General features: G+C 36.1%; 1 protein-coding gene across 2 annotated transcripts in view; it reads left to right on the top strand.

The window, feature by feature from the left end:
* The window catches only part of RALGAPA1 (Ral GTPase activating protein catalytic subunit alpha 1), a 325,621-nt gene that overhangs the window by 115,976 nt on the left and 187,729 nt on the right, over positions 1-21,916 (top strand). Inside the window, exons 17-19 of one of the 2 annotated variants that reach the window (XM_072629732.1) lie at positions 9,323-9,490; positions 12,568-12,692; positions 21,132-21,348. In XM_072629732.1, coding sequence (XP_072485833.1) covers positions 9,323-9,490; positions 12,568-12,692; positions 21,132-21,348 — 510 coding nt within the window. Of the gene's footprint in view, positions 1-9,322; positions 10,853-12,567; positions 12,693-21,131; positions 21,349-21,916 lie in introns of both variants that reach the window. The other variant, XM_072629733.1, reaches the window with a different exon arrangement.

Raw genomic sequence — 21,916 nt, 5'->3', positions numbered from 1 at the left:
AGTTGAAGGTTGGAGAGTTGAAGGAGGGAGAGCTCTCCAGGTGATGAAAATGCATGTAGTCAGGAAATGGAATGTTTTTCTGTGAAGAGAACAAGAAAGCTAGTGTGCTGGAGTATGGCAAGTTTAAGAAAACTGAAAGGTTAGGAAGGGACCAAGGTCTGAAGGCCTTTAAAAGCCAAACGTAAGATTTTACATTTGATTCTGAAAGTGATAGGCAGCAGTTGGTATTTGGGTGGGACTAGGGGTTCTTAATATCATAACATCTTCAATCTTAAAATTATAACAGCCCTTTGAAGTGTATAGTCTCATAATTTCTCCACTAGTCTAACATTGCTGTAGCTGTTTGCCTGCTGACCTGCTGTTGGAGGCTGCAGGTGAGAGCTTGTTGGTACTTGAATACAATTGCTCTGGTAATAGTCTGAATCTAGCTGTGTAACAGAACCTTTTGATTTTAGCTCTTCTGTCACATTCTCTAACTGATCGTCTAGAAAAGTGATGTAAGACTCAAATAGAAATGGATCCCTGCCAGCAGCATAATGATTTAGAAAACTGCAAATTGACACCATCTGTCTTGTATTTTTATTTTGTTAAACATTTCCCCAATACATTTTAAAATAGTTAACAGAACTTAGAAATTTAGCTTGCTGCTTGATACCTGTAGTCTAGAGGACAGGTAGCTATGTTTTAATGCTTTATCCTTTGAATCATTCTTCTTAAAGCAGAATCAGCATAGTATAAGTAGACAGAGCATTGGATTTGTAGTCAAGACTTGATTCTGCCACTTGCCAGCTGTATGACCTTAACTTCTCTATAAAATGGGAAAATAATACTTGTCTCACTCAAGTAATAGTTATCCAGGAGTGTTCTGATAAATGTTTAACAACTGGCTATCCGAAAAATAAACACACACACACACACACACACACACACACACACACTTTTTAGTTTAATCTGCATTATTAACATTTTTTCTTATCACTTTCTTATATCTAAACACAACAGACAAAAAGACTTGTAGCATTTATTTATTTTAGGGGTACAAATGCTTACATTAAAAAATTAACAATCATCTCTGATTTGAGCTGGCTCTAGCTCACCGCTGATTGTACTTCACCAAGGCTTTATGAGAAAAGTACTTTATAATTCTGTGAAATACTAGATAAATGTGAATAATTAATGTTGGAGTTTATCTCCATTTTCACTAGCATAAATTGATTTTTTTCCCCAAAGCATCCTGTTTCCCTTTATATTCAGCATAAATATCCACTTTTTTTCATGTTCCAGTTTTAGCATAATTTTTGTCTGGATGAATAGCCTGCTTTCTCTTTGTTTTTAAAGAACAAAACTTTTTAAGTGATGTAAAAACTAACTTATATTTAGTATAATAGGACATTTCAAAACAATACTAGTCAGACATTTTCTTGTACTTCATTCTGTTGAGTAAGACATATACTTTAGCGTGAACATTTCTTTATGTATTCCATTTACCATTCAGAGTTTCCCTCTAAGATTTGACATTTTAGTAATTAGATGCCAATTCTTTTTTTAAAAAATGACCAGAGTAGTTAGTTTTAATTTATTATTTAGAAATAAAGCCATAATCAGATTTCTAAGACTTAGTTGAAGCCTTCTTTTCATTCTCATTATTGAAAAGAACTTTTGGAGAAAGTCTTGCAAGCTATGGTGAGTGAATGACTTTGTTTTGTTTGTATGTATTTATTTCAAGGCTTAATGTTTACAAAAATGACCTTTCATATTTAATATAAACAATATAAGTTATTTCAAGAAGGCATCATGGCTTCTCTGATCTATAGACTCTCTTCTGACACTTGCTGTGTGACCATGGGCAAGAAAGGGCCCTTAATTTCCTTATCTGTAAAATAGGGCTAAGAATATCTCTTCTGTCTACCTTAAAGTATTTTTGTGAGGCTGACAGAAGATTATGTATGTAAAGTACTTTGCAAAGTTTAAAACAATATGTAATTGTCATATATTATTTTTCAATACGTTGATCTTTAGTACTTATAAAGCCACTGTCTTAAGTTGTATAAAACAAAATGTTTCCATTTACCCTGTTATGCTGTATAATTTGTTGGTTACTCTTTGTTCGTTAATAAACTTATATTTGCAATGACGAATAGCAAGCCAAATGATATGACCTAGCTTTTGCTATAGAACAAATTTTTTTTCTTCTTTTTTTGGCATTAATTTTTTATGCCTTTTGTATTTATATCAGATTGATTTTTGATTATATCCCTTCCCACAGCATCCAACAAGTTTTCTTTTATAATAAAGAAAAAAATTCAAAACAAACTACACCAACTACATATGATAAAATATGCAACATTATATCCCATTAGAACTTCTATATAGCACAGGTTTTAAAAGTTCACAAATGCTAATTCTGTAATTAATTTCTATCAATTTTTATTTTTAAATGTAAATATATACTCTCCTTTTGTATATTAATTTTAAAAGTTTGAGATGATTTGATCATAAATCTTAAATTTGTATTCAAACCTAACCATAAGTTTAATATTAAATAAGTTTAATAAAGTACAATTAATCACCAAACATCAGGAAACCTAAAGTGTGCATCTACTTGCTATCATTACCATTTTTATAGTCAGGTATTGACTAATGAGAACTATATTTTAACATTTATTTATCTTCTCATTTCAAAACTTCTTTGCATAAGTTAGAATTTTGTTATGGGAAATTGTATTGACAGAAGAGCATTCACTAACATTCTGGTATTTTTACCTCCTTCATGAGAAAAATTTTTGCTTTTTATTTTTGCTACTGTTATGTTAAAACTATTAACTATTTTTCTATCATACAAAGGACACCTCAGGAATATCACGGGAATAAATTTAAAAAAAAAGTGAAAGAAGTTGACCTAAGAGTATAGAGTTGTGGATCAGTGGAATGGATTAGGTACACAGTATCCAGTAGGAAATTACCATAGTAATCTTATGTTTGAGAAATGCAAAAGTTCCAGACTTTTGGGACAAGGATTCAGTATTTGAGAAGAACTACAGGGAAAACTGGGAAGCAGTTTGGCAGGAATGAGATAGAGACCAATACCTCACACCATTTACCAAAAACGTAGATGATTTAGGGTTTAGACATAAAGCATGGTACAATTAGCGAACTAGGGGTTACCTGTCATATCTCTGGAAGGGAAGAATTTATTATCAAATAAGAGAGAGCATTAAGGGATGTAAAATGAATCATTTTTATTACATTAAACTAAAAAGGGTTTGCACAAACAAAAGCAATACAGCTATGATTAGAAGGACAGCAGAAAACTGGGGGAAATTTTTTACAGGCAGTTTCTCTGATAAAGATGTTATTTCTCAAATATATTGAGAACTGAGTCAAATTTATAAGAATACAAGTCATTCCCCAGTTGATAAATGGTGAAAAGGTATGAACTGGTAGTTTTCAGATGAAAAAATCAAAGCTGTCTACATAGGTTTATGACTCTGAATCACTATTGATTAGAGAAATGCAAATTATAACAGCTCAGAGGATATCACCTCATTTCTATTAAATTGGCTATATGACAGAAATAAAAAAGGACAAATGTTGGAGGGGATTTGGGAAAATTGGGACACTAACGTACTGTTTATGGAGTTGTGAACTGGTTAGACCATTCTGGAGAACAATTTGGAACTATGCCCAAAAGGCTACAAAACTGTGTATTCCCTTTGATCTAGCAATACCACTACTAAATCTGTATCCCAAAAAGATTAAATTTAAAAAAAGAGAAAGGACCTATATGTACAGAATATTTCTAAGACCTCTCTTTGTGCTGGCAAAAATTGGAAATGGAGGGGAAGCCCATCAATTGGGGAATAACTGAACAAGTTGTTGTATATGATTATGATGGAATACTATTGTGCAGAGCAGGATATTTTCAGAAAAACCTAGGAAGACTTATATGAACTAACGCAGAGTAAAGTACACAGAACCAGGAGACCATTGTACACATAGTATCAACAGTATTGTACAATGATAAACTGTGAATTACGTAGCTATTGCCAGCAATTCAGAGATCCAAGACAATTCTGAAGGACCTATGATGAAAAATATTGCCCACCTCCAGAGAACAAACTGATTGAGTCTGAATATTGGTTGAAGCATACTGTCGTTTTTCTTTCTTTATTTTTCTTGGGCTTTTTTTGTCTGTGTTTTCTTACGCAGTATGACTAACATGGAAATATGTTTTGCATGACTGCCAGTGTGTAACCTTTATTAAATTGCTTGCTTTACAGTGATGGGAGAAGGGAAGGAAGGTGAGAGCATTTGGAACTCAGAAGTGTAAAAAACATTTGTTTTTCATTGGGAAAATATTAAAATTAAAGAATAAAACCAACCCACTGAATAAATGCCAAAAATAAACATAGTTAGAATGTGTTTTACTTTTGGGCAAAGTTTAGAACTATATATTGTTTTTTAGCAAGCATTAGCACAGTAGAGTACTCATATTATAATCTCCACAGAATTTGGTGAAGAGTGAATTCTTCCTGGTTCATATCCAAAGGAATATTATTATATTCATACGAATATATATGTAAATATATATATATCTTCAGAAAACTGACATACCACAAGGCCTGCATTTTGGCACTTAATAGATAATTTGGAGAATTCACTCCAAATTTTCTGGATGACTTTTTGTTGTATGTTGCTAAGATTGGTTGATTGTATGACTGTACTGCTTTAGTTGAGTAGTAAGTAGTAAGTTTCATTTTTAAATAGGACTTATACATCTGAGACCTTGGAAGCAAAGTTCCACATATGCATGGCAACTTTTGGATGCAACTCTTCTTTTGCTTTCTTGAAGTAAAGCTACCAATCTGGTGCTGAGCATGAGTTCATCCCAGTGCCAGGGGTCCAATCACTACATTTTCCATCTTCCATCTACATAAGAGGAACATAGTGCCAAAAAGGTTTTCATGTCTTTCAGATCTTGAGCATCTGGGAGCTAGAAACAGTTGAAGGCCTGTAGGATAATTGTATCCATCTGAGATCTTAGAAACAGATTCATCAGGCCTCGTAATTGTCAGAATACCAAACCGAATTGACGTTCCTAGAACACATTATTGATCATGTCATTCCCTTGCACAAGAAGATTTACTGGCGCTTTCTTCTGTGATATAATTCAATCTTTTTGACATTTAAAAGCCTTCAAAATCTAGCTCTACAACTATCTTTCCAGGTTGATTATACATTGTACTTCATCACACATACTATATTCTAGCCAAATTGGGCTATTTTCTCTTCCCTATATGTGACATTTCAATATTCTGTCTCTGGGCCTTTAAATAGCCTTGTTTTTTCTATCTGCAATATTATTCTTTTTTCCACGTTTTTGAACCTCTTACCTCCCTTTAAAACTTGACTCAAATGTTACCTTTACCAAAAACCCTTTCCTGATTATTCTAGTTAGTGTTCCCTCTACTTTCTTAATTTCTTCACATATATTTTTATTTACTAAACTTCTTGAATGTAGGATTTAGTTTTGGTCTTTGTTTCCCCAGTATCTTAGCATGATGTTTTAATCAGCACTTGATGAGCTGAGTTGCCTCATTTTCAGCATCCCCAAAGCTTCATACCATGAATTACTCTGTAGGCACCTGAATACCAGGGATTTATTGACCCAGGTGCACTATTGGTTCTACTTCCAGCTCTTCAGTGATTAAAGTTATGGAGTGTAGAAGTGGATAGTACTACTCGCATAGTAAAGCAGTCTTCAGCTATAATGAAGCCCTAACTCAACTACTTTCCTTCCTCCCCCCAGAATATACCTCAGTGCCTGAGGCCTCTTAATCCTGGAACATCCTTCCATTCTGTCAGTCCCCTTCTTCTAGTGATGAGTTCTTTCAAGGACCTCTGTCTTGAGGATAGGCCTAGGCCAGCCATGCTTCATACCCCATCCTGGTAGTGCCTATGATTCTTAACTTTGCTAACAAGTACCTTCACTTATCTCTCTTCCCTGCCCCACCCTTCCCCAGTGCCTGATTTTCAGTTTTCTTTTATGCCATCAGAATGTAAGCTCCCTGAGAGCAGGAACTATTTTTCTTTTTGCTTGTATTTATATGCTTAGTAATTAGCAGAATGTTTGGTACGTTGTAACTGCTTAATAAATGGTCATTGCCATGCCTTGTCTTGCCAGAGGGTGTAGGACTTGATCTTCTCTTATTTTGTGATTTGAAAACTTCCAGTGTCTTTTTTCCATATTAATTAATTATTCATTAATAATAATTGTTGTATTAATATTAATTATTATAATTAATAATTAATTTATATTAACACAGTACCAACAATTAATACATTAATAATTATTGATAATATATTATTAATTAATAGACCATTAACAAATGATCCTTAATTATTTAATTAATTAAAGTGATTCAGAATTGCTGTTCGCTGATTCAGATACCTATTCTTACTTTTCATCTGTGTCCATCATAATCCTCCCCATTGAATAGAATATATCTCCCAGCCATTCCATTGTACCCTTTGGACCTCTTTCATTATTAACAGATATCCTTTTTTCCTGTGCCACTTCATTTCACACTGTTTAGTCTATTCATGGAAACCTCCTTTTACCAGAAGACACTGTGTCTTTATATCCCTACCTACCCTTTCCAGTATTGGGTGCTCTCATGCTCCCACCATACTGGGTCAGGAAGACTAGGTGACATACTCCTCATTATCACTTCCTTCATCATCCGTTACCACCATCACTCAGCAGCCTTACTTTCTTTGAGATTCATTTCATTGGCCTATATCAACCACTCCACATTCTTATTTGCAGTCATATGCTGGTCTCCAAGTAATTTTCTGTGACTTCTCAAGGAATTCAGCACATTGCTCACAGTCTTTCCAACCGGTCCCTTACCTTCATATCCAGGGTTTTCCTCTTGAACTTCCTGCCCTCTGTCCCACTTTCTCATCCTCCAACCCCAAAACTTAGTTCTTCATTCTGCTTCGGTCATCTATAGTGGTAAACACATATTTTACCTTATCTATAACTTGGCTGTGATACTGGACGTTCCTCTGTCAGATCCTCCTATCTTTTGATCTCTTCTGCTTTGCTCCTCCTAAACCTATTGTTTTCCTCATCATGTCCTTGAATCCCTCTTCACCCATTTCCTTTTCTCCTAGTTTTGTCACCTCTGCTGTGGCCTCTTTTCCTTCTCTTCATGATCTTGCCAATATGACTGATCAGCTCAACTGTACACTGTCCTCTGTTCATGAATCCTTTGTTACTTCATTCTGTTGCCAGTCACAGTTTGCCAAATTCCAGCCCTGGGTTTACCCTTCACTATAATTTATCATCTCTTCTACTTGAGTATTTCCGAACACTGCTGGAAAAAAGTGACAGAACATTTCCTTTTATATCCACTACAGTTTTATATCAGAGAGGCCCTTACAACTAGCTGCTTGCTAATGTTCATTCTTCATTAGCTGACTTTCATTCTCTTAATAGCTATTCAAAACCTTCTTATCTTTTGAAACCCCCTGTAGTACCTGCAGTCACTTCCCTCTCAGCAGAGTACATCACCTCTTACTTACTGAGAAACAGACAATTTGGACCTTGTATGCTTTTCCCCTCCACTACCCCTTACCCTTCTGCTACATCATATTGCATCATTTCTTGGTTTTTGTTCCATTCCCAAACAAAAGGTTGCTCTTTGTTAATACCATCCCTTTGTACTGAAGTCCTTTTTTTCATCCCCTGCTTCTGTCACTTCCAGGTTTGCTCCATCCATTCTATTTATAATTTTCAGTCTGTCCTTCTCCACTGTCTTCTTTCACCTCCACCCCCATCTAGAAACATGTCCAAATTCTCCTCCCATTCTGTTCCTTGTAGAACTTTCACTTGATTCTCCCATTCCCTCCACTACTTGTCTTGTATCTTTCACAGCCAAATTCTTAGAATGTTTTCTACACTTGTTACCTCTATTTTTTTCCTGTCACTTCTCAACTTCTTGGAATTTGGTTCCAAATCTCAGTTGAAACTGGTGTCTCCAAATTCCTAAAGATGTCTTAACTTTTCTGATTTGTTGGTCTTTTCTGAGTCCTCATTCTGCAGAGTTTTCTACTGTTGACCACCCTCTCTTCATGAATACTCTCTCCTTCCTTGGTTTCTGGGACACAGTTCTCTCTCTTGGTTCTTCTACCTGTCTGACCTCTACTCAGTTTCTTCTGCTGGATTGTTTACTCTTCTTTTGTCCATTAAGTATGTGATTCTTCCCCATCAACTCCCATTGCCTTAAGCTCCTTTTTTTTCTTCAATTTTCTCTTGATGATTTCATCAGCTCCAGTGGGGTCAGTTATCTATAATCTTGTCATCGATGATGGCAGAAATCCATATATCTAGCCATAACTTCTCTCTCCTTGAGCCCTAATATTGAATTGTCGACTGTCTGTTGGATATTGTCATCGTTGTCAGGCATTTCAAATTTTAAATGGCAGCTGCCTCCTTATACTCTTGTAAAAACAGAAGACAGATATTGTTTATAAAAAAACAAAAAGGTACATTTCTCCTACTGAGAAGAATTATGAGAACCTAAAAATTGGAAAACCCAAAATCTTAAGACAGTAAAAAGATTTTTTTTAAAAAAATGTTATTTTTATTTTTAGTGGACATAACAATAAAGTATATTATGCAGTTTTCAGAAATTTTAGGGAATAATAGTTTCCAGTGCTCTTTTCATACTAGTACTAGGTACTGAAGGAAAATACATTAAATGTGATTTTGTTTATGTTTTCCTCTTCTGCAATGTCCCTGGATTTGGAAGTTGTTAATGAATTTATTCCCTTTTTATTTACTTTTGTTTTTAAAATATCTGTAAGCTTTCCAGTATGCTTCCATATTTTATCCTATAATGTTTCTGTCTACTTCTTGTATTAAAAGATCTACCAAAATTTTGATTTAGGGGAACTAGACTTTCTATTTTTCTCTGCTTTAGAACCTGAACATGAGGAAAAACTGATTTAACAGAGTTTTTAATTGCTTGACTTATTGGCACAGCTCTATCGTTTAATTGCACTTCCAAATATTTCATGGTCCTATTTGTTTCCATTCATATTTAATGTTTAAAATAAACTCATTGACAATACATCTTATACTAGTTTGTACTTGTTTTAAATAGCATGTTTGTATTTACTAGATCATATTTCATTTTCCATATGCAAACAAGTCTAAACTCTTCATTCTAAAGCATATATTGAGTATCTGAATGAAATTAATACTTCTTTTGTGTATGTGGTGCCCACAATACATAATTTTTCTATTTTACAGACATTGATGATGCCCAAATACTTCCCCGAACAACTAGAGTCAGACATTTTTCACAAAGTGAGGAAACTGGAAATGAAGTTTTTGGTGCTTTGAATGAGGAGCAGCCATTGCCACGAAGTAGCAGCACCTCTGACATCTTGGAGCCATTCACTGTTGAACGAGCCAAAGGTGCAGTTCCTGTCATTGACAGTTCATCCCGTCATGCGCCAAGCTTGCAGAGTTCCACAGAGGCCTCTTCAGTATCTAGATCCACTGAAAGCTGCATCATTGATTCTAATAGTAGAGAGTCTTCTCTGGAAGTTGGTGATAGCATTTATGACCATCTTTGTCATTTAATAGGTCCAGTAGAACTTGCAGATACAGCTTTTGAACAGATCAAGTATAGTGACCTTGAAGGAGATGATGATCTTCTTTCTTCTTTGAAAGAATATCTTAAGGAAAAACAAGAAAATCTTAGTAATTATAATATAGGTAGACTTGCAACTTCTCATGAAGTGATTGCATCATTAAATAGGGATGAGAGATTATTGACTAGATTAGATTATGTAGATCAGACAGTTAAACCAGAAGATAACACTCCTATTATAGCAATGGCGGAGAACATAGAGTTTCAACTAGAACGAAATCCTGGTGATTTCATAAGTAACATTACGCGCAATCAATCATACAATTTCACAAGATCTCAGGCTTCTGATAAATCCAAGCATGTATACAGTGAACCTGAATCAAGTTGTCCATATGATAAAGAAGGAAAAAGGTGTCTTCACAGACAAACAGCTACTGAAACAGATATAGATATGGACCTAACACTAGCTGAAAAGCTTAAAGGTATCCACATTAATGAAAAAATTACTGTTCCATGTGTTATGGATGTCAAGAAAGTTCCACTAAAATCTCCGGTTAATTACGAAATACCTCACATTATGGATGCCTGCAAACTTTCTCCAACCAAAAGGAGCCTTTCTGAAACAGTGAGTTATAGGGCCAAAATCATGAAAAATACCACTAAGAAAAGAAATAGTGTTCATGTTACCTTTAGGCCATCTACCGAATCAATTCAGTTTTACAATCCTCTAGAAAATAAAGAGGCTCCATGGAAGGCAAGACTACGCAAGTTCAGTGGTTTCAGTAGTAGCAGCAGTGCTGGTAGCAGTGGCACCAGTACTAACATTAGCTCAAATATTGCCACAGAACTAGTCAAGCCTGGTGTATATAGACCTTTGGATGTAATGAGTACAGCATCAATAAATAGTAAAACAGTTAAGGAATCTACAGAGATACATGCAACCATGTTACAGAAAGAAGGTTTTACAGTTAATCATTCAAGTAGTCGTAGTGCTGTTAGGTCTTCAAGTCATGAGTTAGGACTACAACAGGGATCCCTGGGTGGCGTTTATAAAACTGTTGTCCATGCTCTTTCGAAGCCGAAGGCAAATGTTTCCCCACAGAGGCAGAACAGAGTGCCACCAGAGGCTCCACTGAGGGATCTGTACAGTCATGTAATGGGCTATTTTGGAAGGAAAGCTGCAGGTGAGCACTAACTGTGCAGAGCGCAAAAGGAGAAAGACAGCATCAGTTTGGCTTAATGCAACTGAAGCAAGCTATAAGCAATCAAGAAGCTTTGGGATGGTCACTGCTTTCTCTCTGTTTGGTTATGCATGCGTCTTTACCCATCTGAATTTCCCAGCATAAAATATCTTTATTTACTTTGTACATTACTAATTTCCTTTTTAAGGCATTTAGTTAAGCCTCTTTGCTGCTGAGCATCAAGTTAGGGAAGAGGAAGAGACAGGAAATTATTAATGACCATCCAAAGAATTAAACATAAATATTGTTGCCTACCATATGGGCCTTTAAAATGAATCTATCAGATATGTGTCATACTTTTTTTCCCTTTTCCAAATGACTTGTTATTTGTACTGTTGATTCATTTAGTTTTCTTCCTCCTCCTGCTATTCCTCCTTATCTTTGGGAGTAAAAATACTTTGAAACTTTTTGACATAATAGGAATCCAGGTGATATAACTAGCCCCAGATAATTTTGGTTAACAGTTATTGAAGCCAGTATTATTTATTAAAAACCTTGTGTTCATTTAGTTACTTTTTGAACCATTTATAAGCATTCCTTAGGCTTTTCAGTTTTGCATTCACTAATGTGAATATAAGTTGCATCTTAGCAACATTTATCATTGATTTTTCTTGAAATTTTGGATGAGCACAAAAGTTTATGAAGGTTTATTGATGATCTAAATATGGAATTTTTACAGAAAAAGATTTTTAAAAAGATTATGGTAACTGATTTCTCTGATCTTAGTTCAAAGTTAAAATAAATTCAGCATTATACAAAACAGAAAAGTTTTGGGGTTTTTAAAAAAATATTTATTAATTTGGTTATTTTAGCCTGAGTAATAGAATGTTCTGTAAAGCATCTTGCATTGAGGCATTAATACCACCTGAGGGCAGTCTTTGAAAGCTTAGGCACAGTATGGCCAGGCCAGTAAGGTAATTATGTTTCACAAAAGATTTCTGACCAGTTTGTTGTTTTAACCCAAAATGTTTTACATAGTTCATTAGAAATATAATGTGCTGATTTTTAAAATGTTTAAAGGAAAATTTTTAAAGTATGTAATTTATAATACTGAATTTTAGTAAAATTTTCTCATACAAATGAGTTCATATAGGCCACAAAATATACCTACTAAGTATTATATTTTATAATGTAATAAATGGTATATTAAGAAGCTTTTCCATAAAGCATTGATCATTTAGGACTTGCAGAGAGGCTAGTTTCTATAATGTATCTTAATTTTAGAATTCTGTTTAAAAATACACCAATGTAAAACATCACAAGGTGTTATATATCAAAATGAGATATTTTCTGTGGAGATATTTATAGATAAAGGGAAATACAAATTATTAGGGCTATTTTCAATAAAAGAGGCAGGGAGGAAGAGCTGTATGCTGGTATCTTTACAGCCAATATTAACCTAACTTCAACTAGTGCTTACCTGTAAGCTTTCTTGCTATTTAAGATCATACTGGAGATTGACTAACATCTGCTTAGTTTAAAAGTAAGTGTCAGATTTACTAATCTCATAATTAAATCTAAGAAAAGGGAAACTATTCCTAAATGCATGTTTGGTGAGTAATTGATATGGCATTGGAATTAAAAAAAAATATTTTGTTTTAAATTTTAAAAAATAAGTTGCTTCTGCTCACTATATTTAGTTATTCATTTATTTTTAGCTAGTAAAGAGGAAATGAGTCAAAAGCTGCACCTCCTTAACAGTGACATTGGCAGCAGCAGTGCTAACATTCCTGACCTGATGGATGAGTTTATAGCTGAAAGACTCCGAAGTGGTAACGCATTGGTAAGTATATTTTATTTTATTTATGCTAGTAGGAGAGTGAAGAAGATCTGTAAAATTTTATTTTATTAAATTAAAAGTGATCTCAAAATTGTTATTTTTAGAATTTCTAGATTTTTATTTTAGAGTTTTTCTGTATGCTTATAAATGTTTTGCTGTAGTTTTTAAAGACAAACTGGTATATGCAGTTTTTTTATGTTCATTTATTTTTAGTTTTCAACATTCATTTCCACAAGATTTTGAGTTCCAAATTTTCTCTCCATCTCTCCCTTCCCCTTACCCCAAAATACCATGCATTCTGATTACCCCTTCCCCAATCTACACTCTCTTCTATCACACCTCTCCCTTCCCTTATCCCCATCTTCTCTCTTTTCTTGTAGGGCAAGACAGATTACCTGTATTTCTTATACCCCATTATCTGTATTTCTTATTTCCCAGTTGCATGTAAAAACAACTCTCAACATTCATTCCTAAAATCTTTGATTTCCAACTTCTCTCCCTTTCTCCCTCTCCACCCATGCCCACTGAAAAGGCAAGAAATTCAGTATAGACTGTATATGTGTAGTTTTGCAAAAGACTTCCATAATAGTCATGCTGTGTAAGACTTAACTGCATTTATTTATTCTATTCTCTCTTTTGACCTTGTCCCTCCCCAAAAGTGTTTACTTCTAATTATTCCCTCCTCCCATTTGCCCTCCCTTCTATCACCTCACTTATCCCCTTTTTCCCTGATTTCCTGTAGTGTAAGATAGATTTTCATACCAAATTGAGTATACATGTTATTATTAAGCCATATGTGATGAGACTAAGCTTTACTTTTTCCCTCTCACCTCCCCTCTTTTCTCTATTGAAAAAGCTTTTTCTTGCCTTTTATGCCCCATTACATTTCTCCCTTTCTCGTCCCAATATATTCCTCTCTCACCTCTTATTTTTTTTTTAGATAATCATCCCTGCCTATTCACCCTGTGCTCTCTATCTCTCTGTCTCTGTATGTCTGTCTGTCTCTCTCTCTCTATGTATATATGTGTATATATTTAAATATATGTATTTACATATATATTTATATATGTGTGTATATATATGTGTATGTGTGTGCATATATATATATATATATATATATATATATATATATATATATATATATATATATATATATATATATATATATATACGTATATGTATAATCCCTCCAACTACCCAAATACTGAGAAAAGTTTCAAGGATTACAAATATAATCTTTCCATGTAGGAATGAATGTAAACTGTTCAACTTTAGTAAGTCCCTTATGACTTCTATTTCCTGTTTGCCTTTTCATGCTTCTCTTGATTCTTGCATTTGAAAGTCAAATTTTCTATTCAGCTCTGGTCTTTTCATCAAGAATGCTTGAAAGTCCTCTATTTCACTGAATGACCATTTTTTCCCCTGAAGTATTACATTCAGTTTTGCTGAGTAGGTGATTCTTGGTTTTAGTCCTAGTTCCTTTGACTTCTGGAATATCCTATTCCATGCCCTTCGATCCCTTAATGTAGAAGCTGCTAGATGTTGTGTTATCCTGATTGTATTTCCACAATACTTGAATTGTTTCTTTCTAGCTGCTTGCAGTATTTTCTCCTTGACCTGAGAACTCTGGAATTTGGCTGCAATATTTCTAGGAGTTTCTCTTTTGGGATCTCTTTCAGGAAGTGATTGGTGGATTCTTTCAATATTTATTTTACCCTCTGGTTCTAGAATATCAAGGCAGTTTTCCTTGATAATTTCATGAAAGATGATGTCTAGGCTGTTTTTTTGATCATGGCTTTATGATTAAAAGTCATAATTTTTAAATTGTTTCTCCTAGATCTACTTTCCAGGTCATTTGTTTTTCCAATGAGATATTTCACATTTTCTTCTATTTTTTCATTCTTTTGGTTTTGTTTTATAGTTTCTTGGTTTCTCATAAAGTCATTAGCTTCCATCAGCTTCATTCTAATTTTTTAAGAGCTATTTTTTTCAGTGAACTTTTGAACTTCCTTTTCCATTTGGCTAATTCTGCTTTTGAAAGCATTCTTCTCCTCTTGCCTTTTTGGACCTCTTTTGCCAGTTGAGTTAGCCTACTTTTAAAGGTGTTATTTTCTTCAACATTTTTTTGGGGTCTCCTTTAGCAAACTGTTGACTCGCTTTTCATGATTTTCTTGCATCACTCTCATTTCTCTTCCCAATTTTTCCTCTTCCTCTCTTCTTTGATTTTCAAAACCCTTTTGGAGCTCTTCATGGCCTGAGACCGTTGCATATTCTGGAAGTTTTGAATGCAAAAGCCTTGACTTTTAGGTCTTCCTCTGATGGTGTGCATTGTTCTTCCTCATCAGAAAGGATGGAAGAAAATACCTGTTCACCAAGGAAGTAGCCTTCTATGTTCTTATTTTTTTTTTCCCCCTTTTTTGGGCATTTCCCCAGCCATTTTCTTGACTTTTGAGTCCCTTGTCAAGAGGAGGGTATGCCCTGGGGACCTGTAAGTTCTGAGTTCCTCCAAGGTGGCACAATGAAGGGAGAGGAGTTTGCTCTTCTGGCCTGCACTCTGGTCTGGGAGCAGCCACTTTTCTACCCAGGATCTGTGAGTAGGATTCCCTCTTCAGAGCCTCCACCAGCTCCACCAGCCAGTGCTCCTCCTCACCCCAGGACCACCACTCAGAGCTGAGACTCAGATCAGCCACTCAGTTCCCCTAAAGTCTTTAAGCTGAGAGCTCCAAAAATTAACACCGCCACTGCAGTAGCTGCTCCCAGAGGGGCCAGATCTCTTTCCCTTCTCACCCAGGTGAGTTTTCTCATCTTTGAAGCTGTCTTTGGGGTTTGTGGGTTGAGCGATTTGGGAACTGCTGCTGCTGATGGTGGCACTCTGAAGCCTGCTCTGGTGCTGTCTCTGCTGCCCCACATTGCCAAGGCTGGGCTGGGCTCCGCGCCTGGTGCAGTAAACCTTTCCTGTCAACTTTCCAGGCTGTCTTGGGCTAGAAATCTGTTTCACTCTGTCATTTTGTGACTTCTGCTGCTCTAGAATTTGTTTAGAGTCATTTTTTACAGATATTTTACAGTATTTTTATGGAGGGGTGCTTCTACAGGTCTGTCCTTCTACTCTGCCATTTTGGCTCTGCCCCCCTGATATGTGCTTTTTGTCAGGTGGAAAATAAAAATTACCTACTTGCCAAAGGGGAGTAAAGATTCTGCTTTCCCAGTTCCCAATTGTACAGGCACCTGTGTTACTAAGATACTGACCTCATCCATCTCCAGTGATAGAGAGATCAAAAGACCTGGCTTTGAAACTCATCTTTTCCATTTACTAGGTTCTGTGACTTTGGGCAAGTAATTTTAGTCTCCAGATGTTAAATGAAATAGTATTACTGTATGACCTTTGAACTGACAACTTTAAATCTACATTCCTGTCGCTCTACTTATGTGGTGCTAAACACCATTGGAGGAAACCACATTTTTGTGCCACCTGGGTCCACTCAAATTTGTTAACTAATACGCATCTGGGTATCTCCAAGACAACACTTTTATTCTTCCCCAATTGATCCACTACCTCATTTCCTATATCAGCTCTTCCAAACCAGCTCTCTCCTCCCTCTCATTGAAGGATCTTGATTTGTTGAGAAAAGTATGTTTCTCTGGGGAAAATAGATGACTCCTTCCTGAGTCATGCCTCTCCTTCTTTCCCTTTTTGTTTCGTTCTCTGATGAAAAGGTAACCCTTTTTTGCTGTAGACCTTTCTTATCTCTTTGTCTTCTAGGACTTAGTTCCTTAGCATGTTTTCTCACTCTTTCATATTCAGTTTTTCATTATCTATTATGTCTTTTTCTACTGCCTACTCACATAGCCAGATATTTTCCCCATCCTTAAAAACTCTCAAATTTGTGACTTGACCTGGTGTCTTTGAGATTTCATTTTCTATCACCTCTTCCTTTCATAGCCAAACTGCTAGAAAAAGTCACCTGTACTCATTGTTTCTATTTCATCTCCCGTTTAACCCCTTGTAACCTGTATTCTGTCTGCATTCTTACAATGAAAGTACTCTCTCCAAGTTTACTAGTGACCTCTAAGCTCTTGAATCCAAGGGCCTCTTCTTGGTCTTCATCCTTCTTGACCTCAGCTGCTTTTGACCCTGTCAACTACTCTCTTCTTGTGTTAAGGGCTTTTTCTCATTCTGCTCCTTTAGTCTCCTCTGCTACGTCATTAGTTTGACAAATATTTGTTATACTTATATCTAAAGGACTTTTCGAGCATTTGGGTATACAAAACCACAAAAGAATAATCCCTGCTCCCCAGGAGCTTATATTCTACTTTTTCTGCAAGTAAGGAGATGCACCATGTATAAAGATAAATATATTCAAAATAATTTCAAGTACCAATATCTGGTAGGAATAGGAAAGGTTTCCTGTTGATTGTTGAAGGAAGTTAGAGATTCTAAGACTTGGAAGTAAGGAGGAAATGCATTTTAGACATAAAATGGTTTTCTGAATTGTGGCAGTGGTTGGTCTTTTTGAATTGAATGTTGAATTATAAAGCAGAGTGATATAAAATAAGTCTGGAAAGCTAAGTGGGAGCCAAATTGTAGCAGGCTGAAAAGCTATCTGAAGTTAAGTTTTTTTCCCTAGATATAATAGGGAATCACTGAAAAATTTTAAGATCAAGAGTGCTTGATCTGCATCTTAGGAAGATTATTTTGACTTCTACATACAAGATTGACTGAAACAGGAAAAACTTGAAGCAGGGAGAACAATCAAGGCAGTTGCAGTAGTAGAGACAAAAGGTCTTCAGAATAATGGCCATCTGAGTAGAAACAAAGGGATAGATATGTGCTAAAGATGTTGTGGAAGTAGAATGTACTAGACTAGAGAGAGTGAGTGAGAGAAAAAGAACTCAGAAATAACTTTGAGGTCATTCCTGCATGACCAGAAAGTGAGGCTAGTGACTTTGCACAGTCTTCCCTCACTTCAGTCCAATTAACTTTCATGTCATGGCCTCACTTCTCTGACGTCATGGTCCTCTTTAAGAATGAAGGACAAACAACAACCTCTGTGAGCAGAGAAGGAACTGGCTACTAGAGACCAAGCTTCCAGCTGGGCAGCATCTGTGTTTGTTTCTTTCTGTCTCTATCTTTCTCTCTCCACATAGGATATCATACCCTTAAGTCAGTGCTCATCCCAAAGGAAATGTAAATTGGTTTTTTTCTCTTAGAGATCAGTCTTAACCCCAAATCACTCTGGTCCCAGACCAAGCCTTACTTGATCACTGTTTGGGCCCTGATTATCTCAGAATGAATGTAAATAGCAGTTTCTTCAGTCTTGGCCAGAAACCCTGGGTCTTCCCCCTCTCAGATCTGTTTTTTTTTTTTTAAAGAGGCCTTTCTTTGCCTCATTTTTTTTAAGCCTTAATCATTGAATGGACGCTACTTCAGTCAAACTGAGACATGTTAAAGAACTTAGCTTAAAAAGGCCAGGGTCCTTCCCTCATTCTGGGCCATCTCCAGTTGTCCTGATCCATATCTGGCCACTGAACTCCAGAGGAGAAAGTAAGGCTGGTGACTTTGCACACCCCTCCCTCACTTAAATCCAATTCACTTGCATATCTGGCATCATGTCCCTGATGTCATGGTTCTCTTCAAGAACGAAGAACAAAGAGCAGCCAGTGACAAGAAGAATGATAACCTTCATGCAAATACTGAAGTTTGGAGGAGGAATAGATTTAAAGGAAAATGTAAATTTTGTTTTGGCCTGTTGAACTTGATTCAGGTGACAGTGTGGGCCTGGAGTTTAGTACACAGATTAAAACTGTCATTATAATCAAGCACTATAGGATCATAGATTTAGAGTTATCTGTATAGAGAGAGATAAGTAAATCCATAAAACTTATGACAACCCAAGAGAATCTTTCTAGGAGTTGGACTGTCAGGAGGATGACAGAGTGAAATGAAGGCTTTTTAAAGTCAGACAAGGCCTGAGAATGTTTGTAGGTCTGTAAGCTGGCAGAGAAAGAGTCAGTTCTTAAGGAGAGAGGAGTGTTGTAAAAGGATTATCTTGGAGGAGATGAGATTAAGAGCACAGGTTAGAAGGGTTTACCTTATGTGTGTTCATTCTTTGTTGCCAAAGAAGACCACTCCATCAGAGAAATAATGACATGACTTAAACTTGACTTTGTTTGGAGTGAGGGAGGGCTGTGCAGGTCACCAGCCTCACTTCTCCTCCAGAGCCATCTGAATCCAGTGACCAGATATTCATCAGGATGACTGGAGATGACCCAGGACGAGGCAGTTGGGCTTAAGTGACTTGCCCAAGGTCACACAGCTAGTAAGTGTCAAGTGTCTGAGGTGAGATTTGAACTCAGGTCCTCCTGACTCCTGCACTGGTACTCTTATGCACTGCACCACCTAGATGCCCTGTCTTAAGGTAATGATTAAGGGGAGAGGAAGACTTATTATTCAGGTGTAGAAGAACTTCTTGAAAAAGGATAGGGAATAACTTGGTATATGGTCAGTTGTTATGACAAGGATCTTGACTGGATAATGGAATGAATTTCAAAGAAAGAATGGTTACTTAATAATGGTGACAAAGAGATAGTCCTTGAAAAAGGACTCTGTACACTCATTGCTTCTGCTCTTCCTTTCACTCTCCTTTAAACCCTCTCCAGTGTGCTTTCTGACCTCATAACTTCAACTGAAGTTTTTCTCTAAAGTTAGTGATATCTTAATTACTAAATCTAGTGCCTTATCTCAGTCCCTCTCCTTCTTTACTTCTGCAGCATTTGAAACTATTGTTGATTCCCTTCTCCTGAATATGTTATCATCTCTGGGTTTTTGCAGTGCTGCTCACTCTTGCTTCTCCTCTTCACTGTCTGTCCTCCTCAGGCTTCTTTTACTAGATAATCATCTATATCATGCTTACTAATTGAGTTTAACCCAAGGGTCTCACACTGTGTCTTAATAACCTCATGAGTCTCCATTGGGTTTATCTTCTTTATGTAAATGGCCCTCAGACTGTATGTGTGTTTATGTATATATATGTAAACTAGATAAGTTTATATATGTGTTTACATGTATATATGTAAACTAGATCCATGACATCATCTTGGTGGGTGCTTCCACTTGTATCCCCAAGATACAGAAAGTTCTCTGTGATTTCTTCAGTGTTAGGGAACTGAGAGAGAGTATCAATCTTGACAAAACTCTCTGTATGTGGAGTTGAGTATCTCTTTTTCTCTCTGGCTCTCTCTCTCTGTCCATATGTACATATACACACATGAATACTTGTGTATGTATGTGTATATCACATGTCCAAAACACACTCATTATCTTTCCCCCCAAACTTACTCCTCTGGACCGCACATAAACCATTATAAAATCTTGCTTTGTGCATCTGTTAACACAAATGTGATACCCATAGCAGCCGCTATGAATATGCATATGTATTTCTAGGGTAAATTCACAAAATATATATAATTCTCTTCCTCAAAGATGAAACTAAGGTATTTATTCAGATACCAGAAAGCCAAATCCACTATGTTAACAATGAAGTTCATACACATCAGGGAGCCACCACCATCCCCAAGCCTTCCTTCTCTTAGGCTTCCCCTAGGTAAAATTCCTCCCTCTCCACTCAGGCTACCTGCTCTGCCTCAGCTCTGCCTGGCTGTCTCCTAGCTCTGTCTCACTCTCACTTCCTGTTCCACCTATTCAGCAAGCTTCTCCCACCATATCATGTGACTCAGACTCCATCACAGCAGTCAACTGGGCCTGAGCTCAAAGCAGGTCACTCAGGCCTATTAAGGGGCAAGAAAGATCTTCAGATTCCCTTAACATTACTGCATCTCAATAACATCTGAATGTGTCCTCTTATTTCTACTCACATAGCTCACATCTAGCTGTGTGACCCTGGGCAAATCACTTAAACTCTGTTTTTCTCAGTTTCCTTATCTTTAAAATGATTTGGAGAGGGAAATAGCAAATTACTCTAGTATCTTTGCCAAGAAAACCCCAAGTGGGATCATGAAGAGTCAGACTAAAAATCAATTGAAATTATTAATAAATGATAGAATTAATATTTTCTTTTGGTTGTGTTAGTATGAAAAAATTCTACTCTCTATATCCTATCATAGTGTTGAATGATCCTCATTTCTTGAAAGGTTTGCAGGACAAAAGCCCTAGACAGTCCTACTCAAATGGAAAAGTCCACTGTTTGCTATCCAAGATTTTCACCCTAGTTATCCTTTGAGAAGTTTATCACTAGAGAGTTGCTCTCAAATGATGAAATATTTTGGCTGTGGCAATTCATGATTCTTGTCTTGTTCTATGGAGAAGAATATTCACACCATTTAAATCAGGGATCATTTTGAACAGCTTAGAAAAACTGTCAGTTAACTGATGGGGATGGAAAATATCTTTCAGATAGAACAAACATGATATGCTTTCATTTTCAGAATATGACAAGAAGAGGGAGCAGTCCGGGAAGCCTTGAAGTCCCAAAAGACCTCCCTGATATACTGAACAAGCAGAATCAAATGCGTCCTATAGATGACCCAGGTGTGCCCTCAGAATGGACATCTCCTGCCAGTGCAGGCAGCAGTGACCTTATCAGCTCAGATAGCCATTCTGATTCTTTCAGCGCTTTCCAGTATGATGGCCGGAAATTTGACAGCAAGTATCTGGTTTTCTGCTTAGCCTTATAATTATTTGTTAATTTGTCCTGTTTTCCCACGTAATTGCCTATAGCTTGTCTATATAGCATATTATAAGTATTCTTTAGTTTTCAAAAATATCACTAAGTTATTCAGGGTATCACAAAAATCTTTGATTTGTTTTAAGTTATTAGCTGACATTGGCACTTCTATATACAGTCTGTGCATTCTAAATACTGGAGAAACATCCCACTTTACCAGTACTGTAAACAAAGGAAGTTTGTTGATTTAATAAAAATAAAATAAAAGTTGATTTAAATTTGGCAAAAAAGAACAGGTTTAGTAGGAGTGAGGTAGAAGGAAATATGAAAGAATAAGAAGTTTTGATCAGAGAGATAATTTTAAGCTTAAAATGACAAAAAGACTTTTCTATATACCAAGGTATGGACCACAGAAGTACTTCTCTTTGAATGGCAATTTTTCCAAATGAAATTATATGTTTCAGTTTGTGAAAAGCAGTTATATATAATTTTGGGGAGAATTCAGCTCATTGCAACAGACATTTTATTAAGTATTAAAGACAGTAT

Source organism: Notamacropus eugenii, chromosome 1 (assembly GCF_028372415.1).
Source record: "Notamacropus eugenii isolate mMacEug1 chromosome 1, mMacEug1.pri_v2, whole genome shotgun sequence".
Taxonomy (NCBI): domain Eukaryota; kingdom Metazoa; phylum Chordata; class Mammalia; order Diprotodontia; family Macropodidae; genus Notamacropus; species Notamacropus eugenii.
The sequence above is the reverse complement of the archived record's forward strand: the minus strand, read 5'-3'. Positions and strand labels throughout refer to the sequence as shown.